General features: G+C 54.9%; 1 protein-coding gene across 1 annotated transcript in view; it reads right to left on the bottom strand.

The window, feature by feature from the left end:
- Window positions 1–2,954, bottom strand: part of LOC133350422 (beta-1,4-N-acetylgalactosaminyltransferase 3-like) — a 64,615-nt gene extending 61,661 nt beyond the window's left edge. Inside the window, exon 1 of the mRNA XM_061564761.1 lies at window positions 1,839–2,954. Coding sequence (XP_061420745.1) covers window positions 1,839–2,037 — 199 coding nt within the window. The 5' untranslated portion in view covers window positions 2,038–2,954. The remainder of the gene's footprint in view (window positions 1–1,838) is intronic.
- Between the last annotated feature and the right edge of the window lie 9,338 nt (window positions 2,955–12,292).

The raw sequence follows: 12,292 nt of genomic DNA, 5'->3' as shown, positions 1-12,292 counted from the left end.
GACGGTGGTGGTGGCGGTCAGCGCGCTGCGCTACGAACCCGGAAAACCGAGTTCGATTCCTGCTCACGGCCAACGCCAATGAGGATTATCTGAACCGGTCATGGGCCTCTCCTAGGTCGACTAAGCCTCAATTGAGTACCTGGTGTGGTGTGTAAACATCACCGCTGCGGAGACAAAGGCGACCGTGCGTGGTCTTGGCTGCCCACCCCCTCGTGTGCCGTGTCGGCCTTCATAGGTGCTTGCTAACAGCACTTGCCCCAACAGTCTGTTACGGCCTATACGGGGGATCTTTCTCTTTAGTGGTGGTGGTGATGACATCGCGATTTTGGGTCCACACGCGTTCGCTCACGGTCTCCTTCATTTCACCGCGACAGAAGCGGCTCTTATGGTGCAGCTGCACACCCAAGGCCGCGCGTGGCCTGGGCCGCGTGCCACGAGATTGCAGATCCATGCGGCGAGACGTGAAGACGTTCGTGACATCGCCAACAGGCACCAGTGACGTCACCGTGGTGTCAATTAAAGAATAACGAGGTGACTCTGCATTGTTCATCATCATCATACCACCTCCATCGTCATCATGATCATAGTTCATACCACCTCATTCATCATCATCATTCATCCCACCTCACTCATCATCATCATTCATCCCACCTCATCATCATCATTCATACCACCTCCATCGTCATCATGATCATAGTTCATGCCACCTCATCATTCATTATCATCATTCATGCCACCTCATTCATCATCATCATTCATCCCACCTCATCATCATTCATACCACCTCCATCGTCATCATGATCATAGTTCATACCACCTCATCATTCATTATCATCATTCATGCCACCTCATTCATCATCATCATTCATACCACCTCATCATCACCACGTTATTATAATTATTACCATCACAACTGCCAAGTAACAATCATCACAATTCCCAAATCATGATCACAAATACTATCATCATCATCACAATTACCAAATCGCCATCACAAAAACGACGCCACTACCAGCATCATCAATGATCGTCAGACTGCTGCTAAAAGCTGTCAGGAACCCTCCTTAAAAACCGCGTCACGAGATTCGGTGAGCCTTCGCCTTGGTAAACAAGAGGGAAAATGATAATAATATTAACATATAATATTAACGATGATTCTTTTTACGAAGTAACTTGGCCGCCTCGCAGTGGCAAAGCGATGTCCGCCCGCGACTCCACACGCGTGCGGTTCGTGTTCACGTGGGGGGTGTGGGGGTGTTGGGGGTGTGGGAGTTTGGGGGTGTGGCGGTTGTGGGGGGGTTAGCGCGCTGCGCTATAAACTCGGCGACCTGGGTTCGATTCCCGCTCACGGCCAACTCCCATAACGAATATCTGAACCTTCCCTAGGTCGACTGAGCCCCTAATGAGTATCTGGTGCGGTGTGTGAACATCGCTACTGAGGAGACAAAGGCGGTAGGGCGTGGTGCTGGCCACCCACCCCCTCGTGTACTGTTCTGACCTTCATAGGTGCTCGCTAAAAGCACTTGCCCCTACAGTCTGTTCAGGCTACACGTGGGATCTTTGTCGTGGGTGTGTGTGGGTGGGGGTACAGGTTGCCTGTCTCTGTGTGCCCCTCCCTCCACTCCCCAATATCGGGAGCGGTGGCACAGCGATTAGCGTACTGCGATGCTACTAACCCGGCGACACGAGTTCGATTCCCGCTCACGAACAATAACAGTGGCGGCGACTATTTGAATCTCTAACAGCACTTGCCCCAACAGTCTGCTCAGGCTATACGGGGGATCTTTGTCATGGTGCCCCCCAATCCCCGATGCTCGTCAGTCATCCCAACATCGTACCTCTCGCGCCCTCCTCCTCCTCTCCTCCTGCTTCTCCTCTCGTCTCCTCGGCGCACGCCGCAGCCCACGTGGCTATCGCTCCCGCAGCTGCGAGCAGCAGCAGCAGGAGCAGCAGCAGTGCCCGTGCGCGCTTCCGCAGCTTCTTGAGAGGGCAGGCGAGGCTGCCCCGGGGCAGCACGGCCATGCCCCGCCTGCCCATGCCCAACGCCTCTCCAGACCAGGGCCCCTCTCCGCTGCCCGCTTCGTCTCCCTCAGTGGAGCCGCGCCGGGATGAGAGGTTCCCGCCGCATGGGGGCCGCGGGCGAGGAGGAGTGGCTCTCGCCGCGGGGACGCATGGTCTTCGGGGTCCTGGGCCCCTGCAGAAGGAACCTTGTTCCTGCAGAGGGGTCCTGGGTACCTGCAGAGGGGTCCTGGAACCCTGGAGATAGTTCCTGGGGCCCTGCAGTGGGGTTCTGGTTTCTTAGAGATAGTTCCTGGGTCCTTGCCGAGGAGCAACGGGCCTCTACAGAGGGCACCTGGGCCCCTACAGAGGGCACCTGAGTTTCTGCAGAGGGGTCCTAGTGTCCCTGAAAAGGGTTCGCGGACTTCCCAACTCGGGACTTGGCGAGGTCGAGATCTTTGCTCCGCGAAGAAGAACAGACTGGTTCGGTTGGAGGAGGAAGAGGAGAGGGGTTGCGAGGATGATGAATGTGACTCGGATAAAGATAAAAGTGTAGGAGGGCGAAATGACGACGCTAATGACAAGGCAGAGGAGGGAGATTGGAAGGATTCATATGAAGACAGAGTTGACGATGGAGACGACTGTCGGATGATGGAAATGAAGAGGATTACGAGGATGATGAGGAGCGAGGAGGATCAGGAAGTTGTAGAGAAGGAGGAGGAATGAGAATGAAGATGGTGAATAACAGCTGAATGAAGCGGATTGTGAATGTGAGGAGGAGGAGGGAGGATGAGATGAGGATGCATGAATCGGAGGACGAAGTCAAGCGGATGAGGATGATTATGAAGGACTTAAGATAAGGAGATTGATCAACAAGGGAATGCTGCTGATGATGATGATGATGACGACGGGACGCTGATTAAAGGGACGCAGCAGATAATGACGATGATGATGGAGATGACGAAGAGATTGATGGAACTCAGAAGAGAGGTTGGAAATTAAGAATATGTGAAGAATGACTATTAATATGACGCAGATGACGACGATGATGATGACGACGACGAGGATGATGACGGGACACAGATGGAGACGTTGTTGGAGACGACTGCGATCCTCTCCGCCCTCGCGAGGATCATCGCTGCCTCTCTGACTCGGCTCCGCGCTCCGCCTCAAAAATAAACCCTGCCCCCCCTCCCTCCCTCATCCCTCATCCTCCTCCCTCCCGCATCGCTCCCTCATCCCTCCCTCATCCCCATCAACCCCAATCCCCCCCTACTCATCCCTCCCCCTCCCTTATCCCTCCCTCATCCCCATCAACCCCAATCCCCCCCTACTCACCCTCCCTCATCCCTCCCCCTCATCCCTCCCGGCTCCCATACGCACCTCGTGCGCCCTGCCGCCCTGAATAGGCGCTCGCTAACAGCACCGGCAACCCAACCCACCGTGCTCCATCCACACTCACAGCGCCAGCGCGGTTTGCATGGACCCTGGTGCAAGGGATCAAATCATTAAAGCCTCCCCCCCCCCCCCCCCCCCGTCTGTTAAATGCCCCCCCCCCCCACTCTTCGTAGCCCGATGCCTGAGCCCTCTCTGGCACGTGGGTATCGGTTGCAGTTGCACCGACTTCACACTTGGTAGCGATGGTAAAAAGGCAAAGATCCCCCCTATAGCCTTAACAGACTGTTGGGGCAAGTGTTGTTAGCGAGTAGCAGCTTTGAAGGCCGGTACGGTACACGAGGGGGTGGATGGCCAGCGCCACGCCCGGTCGCCTTTGTCTCCCCAGTGGCGATGCTTACACATCGCACCAGGTACTCATTTGAGGCTGAGTCGACCTAGGGGAGGCCCATGACCGGTGCAGATAATCGTCACCGGTGTTGTTTGCCGTGAGCGAGAAGCGACCTCGGGTGGCCGGGTGAGTCGTAGCGCAGCGCGCTAATCGCTGTGTCACCGCTCCCCACACTTACACACAGAGACATAGACACACAGAGACATAGACACACAAAAACATAGACACACACAGACATAGACACACACACATACACACACATACATAGACACACACAGATAGACACACACAGAGACATAGACACACACACAGACATGAACACATACACACAGATATAGACACACACACAGACATCGATATACACACAGACATAGACACACATACAGACGTCGACACACATACAGACATATACACACACACAAACATAGACACACAGACATAGACACACACACAGACATAGACACACACATACACATAGACACACAGACATCGACACACACATACACATAGACACACACACAGACATAGACACACACACATACACATAGACACACACACACAGACACATAGACACACACACACAGACATCGATATACACACAGACATAGACACACAGACACACACACACTGCCCTCTGGCTCGCCTTAGAGAATACTGTGGCATGTTCTAACAGCGAGAACCTATTAGCGGCGTGGTACAAATCCCGGCCGCCTTTGTCTTCCCAGTCCTAATTAGTTTTATTCTATGAATATTTTACCGAAATACACACACACACACAAGACAGGACACATACCATGGCTGAATAGGAAGCATGTTGAGTTGAGTAATCGTGCCGTTAGCGAGCAGCTATGCGAGCGGACTCGACGTAAGAAGGGTCGATTGTATAGACTGTACGGACTACATTTAGGGTTGAGCCTACCTAGGGAAGGGTCCACAAACGGATTTAGAGACCACTTAAATACCAGCGGAACTGGCGTTTTTATAAATCGGCTGAAAATAATTCCACCAATTAAATGTCATTGTTTATTTGTGCAGTTGTTTGGGATCGCCGGGTTGAAGAGGAGGGTGACGGGGGGGGGACAGTACGCATCGTTCCTGTTGGGAGAATCTCATCACGAGCTGTTCCTCGCAGTCACGGAGCTTGACTCTTCTCACTGAACAATCTCCGGATCGCTTTTGTAGACTGGAATAGATGGTACGTGCCGAAATCTCTGGCCACGGCTGTCGTGAGAGGCATACTGGATGTGGTGGACCGCGTGCGCACACACACACACACGACTTTATCCAGGTTAACGACCCTGGACAGACCCGGCAGAATTTTAGTCCCCCCCCCCCCTAGAACACGTCCCAACGTCGAAGACGAATAACGCCTATCCAGAAGGTAGCCTGGGTTTCCTCCATGTATCTTGAACTTCTTTCGCACCGTACGTAGCCAACCGTGCTAATCGGAGGCGCAAACTCAACACAACAACAACAGGCAGTGCCAAAGAAATGAGTTTTCAATTAACGAACACGTGGTCTCCTGCTCCTCGTTCTCCTCGTTACGGTGGTGACGTCGTCGACTTGATTGATTGGGAAATGCACGAACATGATCACAGCAATAACAATTACAGCTCGAATCACAGCGGAACACATTGCGGTGATGTTTTGCTTCGTTTTAAGTGCAAACAATGAAAGATTTACGCTTCCTCGCCAACGAGAGTCACATCACAGAAGTTGCCATTTAGCCTTGCGCTCAAGGAATCATGCGAATACCAAATGTGCGTACGAACTTCGTAGGAATATTCCGAATCTCGGTACCGTGCTGCATTGCGTTCTCATCGCGGTGTTGTTGAGTCAGTGCTGCCCTCTAGCGGCGTAAAGCGGTTGTGACAACGCCGCCCCATACAGGAGTTGGGATATTAAACACATTCCTGCAGAGGGAGCTGGTAGGAACGTTGGGTTGCTCGGTCAATGGCCAGGATCAACGGCGGCGTGGTGTGTTCCCAGCCCCATCCCCCACCCTCCCCTCCCCACCCAGCCCCCCCCCCCTCCCCTCTCCACCACCCCCCCACCCTCCCCCCCCCCCCCCCCACCCCCCCACCCCCCCACCCCCCCCACCCTCCCCTCTCCCCCCCCCACCCTCCCACCCCCACCCAGCCCATCCCCCACCCAACCCCACCCAGCCCCACCCCCCACCCAGCCCCACCCAGCCCCTCCCCACCCTCCCCACCCAGACCCCCCCAACCAGCCCCTCCCCCCTCCCATCCCCACCCAGGCCCACCGTCACCATGTTTGGATGCACGACGGACGGACGGACACAATAATCCCCTGTGGACTGGTGGAACCAGGTGGTTCCTACCAGTACAAGTCTCCGGCATAGTGCGACCGTGGTCACCCAGAACAGACCACGCGACGCAATTCCCCGATCGACAAATGTGAAGAAGGAGACATCAGAGCGAGGACGACGACACCACTCCGCAGCTCCTGACGCCGTCGTCTGGACTTGAGCACCTCGATGTGACACCGCAGTCGTTGATCTGCGTCGACATGAGCGGCCCGCACGACATCAAGACGACGAATAGGTGCACGGCAGATGTATGCGAAGCTATCAAGGCACAGCCCTGCAATTGCCAGCTCGCTCTCCTGCTGGCTGGTGGAGCAGGAGGATGAGGTGGGGTGATGAGATGAGAGGATGAGGTAGGGGGAGGAAAATGAGGTGGGAAGATGATGAGGGGTAGAGTTATAAGGTGGCAATACGGGGGGGTGGGGGGTTGGGGGGTAGGGAGATGGGGGGGGGGCACGGGAAGGGCGGAGCACGGCGCCGTGCTCGCGCAGGGTGGTGTTGACCTGGCCGTGACCTCGTGGGCAGGGCACCGTGACCTCGCTCACGGCCAACTCCACTGACGATTATCTGAACTGGTCTTGGGCCTCCCATAGGTCGGCTCAGCCTCAAATGAGTACCTGGTGTGGTGCGTAAAAACATCACCACTGGGGAGACAAAGGCGGCCGGGCGTGGTGTTGGCCACCCACCCCCTTGTGTGCCGTGCCGGCCTTCATATGTGCTCGCTAACAGCACTTTCCCCAACAGTATGTTAAGGCTATACGGGGGATATTTGTGCTATTGTGTATGGGAGGTTGTGTGTGGTTGTTGAGTCTATTATGTATGGTTGTTGTGTGTTGTTGTGTATGGTTGTTGTGTTTGAAGCGCCAGCAACACAGAAGATGTAATATTTGAGTGAACAAGTTAGTTGAATTGAGAAGGGCGATTATAAGACGAGAGGGAAGTCCACATTGGAGCACTGCGAGGGAATACGTCGACATAAGTGAGGTGACCTGCAGTGTGGTGGGTAAGTGGGTGAGTGAGTAGTAGGTGGGTGAGTAGTCTGTGGGTGCGTGTGTTGTTGTGACCCGTTAGTGTAGTGGTGATGGTGGAACACCGGTTGTGTAGGAGAGTAAACCCACAAGGCACAATAAACGGACGCTGCCGTTTCACGGTGTCACGGCGCGTTGCGACTGTGATCTCGGGGTTTACTGCGTGCTGCTGAAACGTTGAACACACGGTGGAGGTTCATAGCGTGGTGGACACTAAAAGCGCACCCCCTGGAGGTGACAGGGCCTCCTCGTGGTGACAGGGCCCCCTAGTGGTGACAGGGCTTCCTCGTGGTGACAGGGCCCCCTAGTGGTGACAGGGCCTCCTCGTGGTGACAGGGCCTCTAGTGGTGACAGGGCCTCCTCGTGGTGGCAGGGCCTCTAGTGGTGACAGGGCCTCCTCGTGGTGGCAGGGCCTCTAGTGGTGACAGGGCCTCCTCGTGGTGACAGGGCCTCTAGTGGTGACAGGGCCTCCTCGTGGTGACAGGGCCTCTAGTGGTGACAGGGCCTCCTCGTGGTGGCAGGGCCTCCTCGTAACAGGGCCTCCTCGTGGTGACAGGGCCTCTAGTGGTGACAGGGCCTCCTCGTGGTGACAGGGCCTCTAGTGGTGACAGGGCCCCCTTGTGGTGACAGGGCCTCCTCGTGGTGACAGGGCCTCCTCGTGGTGATAGGGCCCCCTAGCGGTGACAGGGCCCCCTCGTGGTGACAGGACCCCTAGTGGTGGCAGGGCCCTCTAGTGGTGATAGGGACCCCTCGTGGTGACAGGACCCCTAGTGGTGGCAGGGCCCCCTAGTGGTGATAGGGACCCCTAGTGGTGACAGGGCCTCCTAGTGGTGATAGGGCCCCCTAGTGGTGACAGGGCCTCCTCGTGGTGACAGGGCCCCCTAGTGGTGACAGGGCCTCCTCGTGGTGATAGGGCCTCCTAGTGGTGATAGGGCCTCCTCGTGGTGACAGTGCCCCCTCGTGGTGATAGGGCCTCCTAGTGGTGATAGGGCCTCCTCGTGGTGACAGTGCCCCCTCGTGGTGATAGGGCCTCTTCGTGGTGGCAAGGCCTCCTAGTGATGATAGGGCCCCTTGTGGTGACAGGGCCTCTAGTGGTGACAGGGCCTCTAGTGGTGGCAAGGCCTCCTTGTGGTGACAGGGCCTCCTAGTGGTGACAGGGCCCCCTAGTGGTGATAGGGCCTCTTCGTGGTGGCAAGCAGAGATCGCAACCGGGTACCCGATACCCGTACCCTACCCGATACCCGGCTACCCGTACCCGGCCGGGTACGGGTAAACCGTGAGTCACTGGTAAGTAACTGTCACTCATTTCCCAACGTCTTGTCTCTTCTCACACTTCAAGTTCCTAGAATCAACTCACCTGCGCCTGCAGCATGGCTTCATCCCAGAGGTCGCAATCAGGTACCCGATACCCGTACCCTACCCGTACCCGGCCGGGTACGGGTAGGGTACGGGTACGGCCGGGTACGGGTACCCGTTTGCGACCCTGGTGCGGCCAGGTACGGGTAAGGAATCAAAACCCGTTTGCGACCTCTGGTGGCAAGGCCCCTTAGTGGTGACAGGGCCCCCTAGTGGTGACAGGGCGCACGTGGCCTTGTGTACACGCGCGCCGACGTCATCACGCACGGCTTGACGGCTTCGCGTCGATGTGTGCGTGTGACGTCATCGCACAATTTGAAAGTGATTTGGACTGCCAGCATATGAGACAACCAAAATACCCGCTACACCTCAACCTGAGTGACTGATTAATACTCTGGCGTATTACACCATTTGTGTGTTGTAATATTGCCGTTTCAATGCATATTTTCCCCCATTAATAAAATATAATGTGACCATTCTCCTCCTGACGCTTGTGATTGCTTTCAATTCTCACCAAGAGAAAATAAAAAAAAAATTAAATGAGAATAATGCGAGCGTTGAACTGCATCGCCCCATGACTCATCACGCAAGCCGCGCGTTCCGATCCACCCTCGAAGAACAAAGAAGCGGTGGCATCACGCGGATTTCCCGGTCGTGACGTAAGCCACCAAGCAAACCACCACGCTAGCCACCACGATAATTATCACAATAGCCACCACGCTAGCCACTACAATTAGCCACCACGCTAGCCACCACGCTAGCCACTACAATAGCCACCAAGCTAGCCACCACAATAGCCACTACAATAGCCACCACGCTATCCACCAAGCTAACCACCATAAAATGTACCAGAGTCGCCCGCGAGCCGCCGCTTTGTTTAAACCGGGACCGCGATTCGGTTTATCTGCGTCTCATCAGCGGGGTGTGGCCGCCGCTGCTGCTGCTGAGTTGCCAAACGCCGAAGGGCCCGAGTCGAACCCAAGCGCCGTGGAGGCGATGTTTACCGCTAAAGTAAACATCACCCCCCGCATCCCTAAGGCGCAGGCAGGAGGCCAGCGGACTGTGTTGGTGTCTCCGAGTGTCTCGCGCATGGCGCGTTCGCCCCGTGGTGTCGCTCGCTTCACGTCGCCTCTCACGCCTCACGCCACGCCACGCCAATCAGTCGGTACACCGATGATGGGAGGTCAATACCTCACAGTATTTATTGTAACTTTATTTTGTAATTGTGCTGTGATCGGTCTAACAAAAACATCATGACAAATAAGAATGGGGGTTTTACCCTTTCTGGCAATAAAACAGGGTGTGTCCAGATGTTCAAACACCAAATGGACTCATTTTGCAAGGAATCAAGTCTGCATTAAGCACACGTACGTGTGGCGAACACGCAAATAAAACACGCTCTGATAATATAGTCATTGTCTTGGAAACTGATTGGCCTACTTCACCAGATACAATCTTCTTTATGGCCGAGTCTCACCACCAGTGTCACACCAGAGCACAACGCCAACAGGCGGATAGCACAAAGGCGATGCACTATCAGAGCATTTCTAGCTCGTGGTGAGCAGCTACATCATGGGAGATGCCCTTTTTGCCAGGATCAAAGTACGACAAAAGTATCTTCCCGAGGCGATTCGCGCTCCATGGCGTCTATAATTATTCAACATGGATATGTGTTCGTCATGATGGTGGCCCCAGTTGTATTTGTTCTCGCTGCTGTTTGCTTTATTGCTGCAACTTTATTTGTTTTTGATGTTGTAATTTCGATGGCCCAAGGTCACTCTTTCCATTGAGACTCAACCTTGGTCAAACAAAACTCATTCCTGCGGAGGGAGCTGGTAGGAACGTTGGGTTGCTCGGTCAATGGCCAGGGTCAACGGCGGCGTGGTGCCTTCCGCAAATACTGTATGGCCGACTGTGAGGGCGGGCACAAGCCGGCGTGAGTAGGTTAAACGTTGAGTTTTATAAGGGCACCACGGGGTGACCAGCCCCTCCCCACCCTCCCCTCTCCACCCAGCCCGATCCCTCTCATGTTTGGATGCACGACGGACGGACACAATAATCCCCTGTGGGCTGGTGGAACCAGGTGGTTCCTACCAGTAATACCCTTGAAACTGGAACTCCACGTTAGAGTTCATCGCGGGACATTGTTGTGATAGGTGGTGCCTCTAGTGCTGCATTGAAACTGGTAAACCGGTGTTATTTATTGTAAGGCCCCTGGTGGCATTTAGTCCGGCCCCTCGACAATAGACAACACGTGACAACACCCCCATCATCATCACCCTGCTGCTGTTAACCCCCCAATGGTTTCAAATGTGTAGCGGCCCTCATACTCATGGCTTATGGGCGAAAGTGGACCCCCCTCTGAAAATCAGTGAAGAACTCTGGTAAACATTGGATACCAGTCCATGAGTCTTTGAAACCCTATTACGGTATTTACATGTTAAAAAACAATGTTGCCATTACATACAGAGCATTGAACATGACCCAAGACTAAGGGTTTTGCCAGACCTTCCAATCTCGATGAAAGGCAGTCATATTTCTCAGCCAGCACTCTGACAAAAGCCACGGCAGTGCAGATATCAACACGCAAGCCGCACCAGATCTCGGCACGAATCAGAAGATGTAATTATACTGGAGGAATCCGATGAGCAATGAAGCTCTTTTTCACAGATGTCCAGTTGTTTTTCACACGTGCTGCTACTGCTGCTGCCTCAACACAGAAATGCCAATTCCAGAACTGGCCGGGTCAAACTCGGGGTCAAACCGGCGTGATACCCCCTAGCCACGCGATTTGTCACCAGCATTTGTAAATCTCACTGGTGGATGAGGGCCTCCTCACCTCGTGCGGGCCATGAGGTGGGAGGGGTCATTTGACCATACTTCACCACGCTGGTCGGTGCAGATAGGTGATAGCGGGGAGTACACACGTGGGAGCATAGAAGAACAGCACAGCGATACCCCGCTGATGGCTATAACGATTGACCACAGACAATACAATTTTTTGTTAAACTCAATGTATTGCTCTTGTCTGCCCACTCCATCCCGCATAATGAGATGATTGTGTGCGATGGTTGTCTTTGTGTGGCTTTCGCCTGCTTCTCTAATTCGGTGCAGTGCTACCGCCTAATGATGGATCGTGGTCGTCACATGCTGTGGCCGCACACGCACAGGCCACGTGTATCCTGGCGTGCTCACGTCAAGATATTGACAGCGCTTATTTAAGTTTAGCTCGAACGCTGTTCCGGAAATTATTTTTGGCACTCAAACCACATCAATCCCGCAGCCTTACTTTGACCCGCACACGAGTAATTTGTCCACACACACACCTGTTCAAAGGATTATCGAAATGTAGGGCATGATAATACAGGGTTGCTATGAATAGTCGTAGCTCGTACTCCCGTGGTAGTGCCTTACGCCGTGGTGGGAGGGGGGCTACTGGGTCCGTGCGCCCCTGCGCAGTTGCACCGCCTGCACACCCGATCGCTCCACCGCGGCGTTCGTGTCCGGGCATTCGCCCCGCGGTGGCGAGGAGGAGGAGGCGGCGGCCCGCTCGTCACGGATGCTCCACGTAACTCGCTCTCTGCGCCGCGGGCAAACGCTTCGCTCCGGATTCCTGAGCGCTGAGCGCGACGCAGAGAGAGAGAGATTGGCTGGCAGCCAAGGGACTCGATGTTTGTTATCCAGGGTGGGGAGAGGAGGAAAGGAGGGGGGCGGAGGGGAGTTGGGGGGCGGGCGGATCGGATTGGTGGGTGTGGGGTCGTGCCGGAGAGTGTGATGTGCCACAGGCGGTGGGAGCTT

This window comes from Lethenteron reissneri, chromosome 33 (genome assembly GCF_015708825.2).
Source record: "Lethenteron reissneri isolate LAM-NWPU_2019-01 chromosome 33, ASM1570882v1, whole genome shotgun sequence".
In the NCBI taxonomy this organism is placed as follows: domain Eukaryota; kingdom Metazoa; phylum Chordata; class Hyperoartia; order Petromyzontiformes; family Petromyzontidae; genus Lethenteron; species Lethenteron reissneri.
The sequence above is the reverse complement of the archived record's forward strand: the minus strand, read 5'-3'. Positions and strand labels throughout refer to the sequence as shown.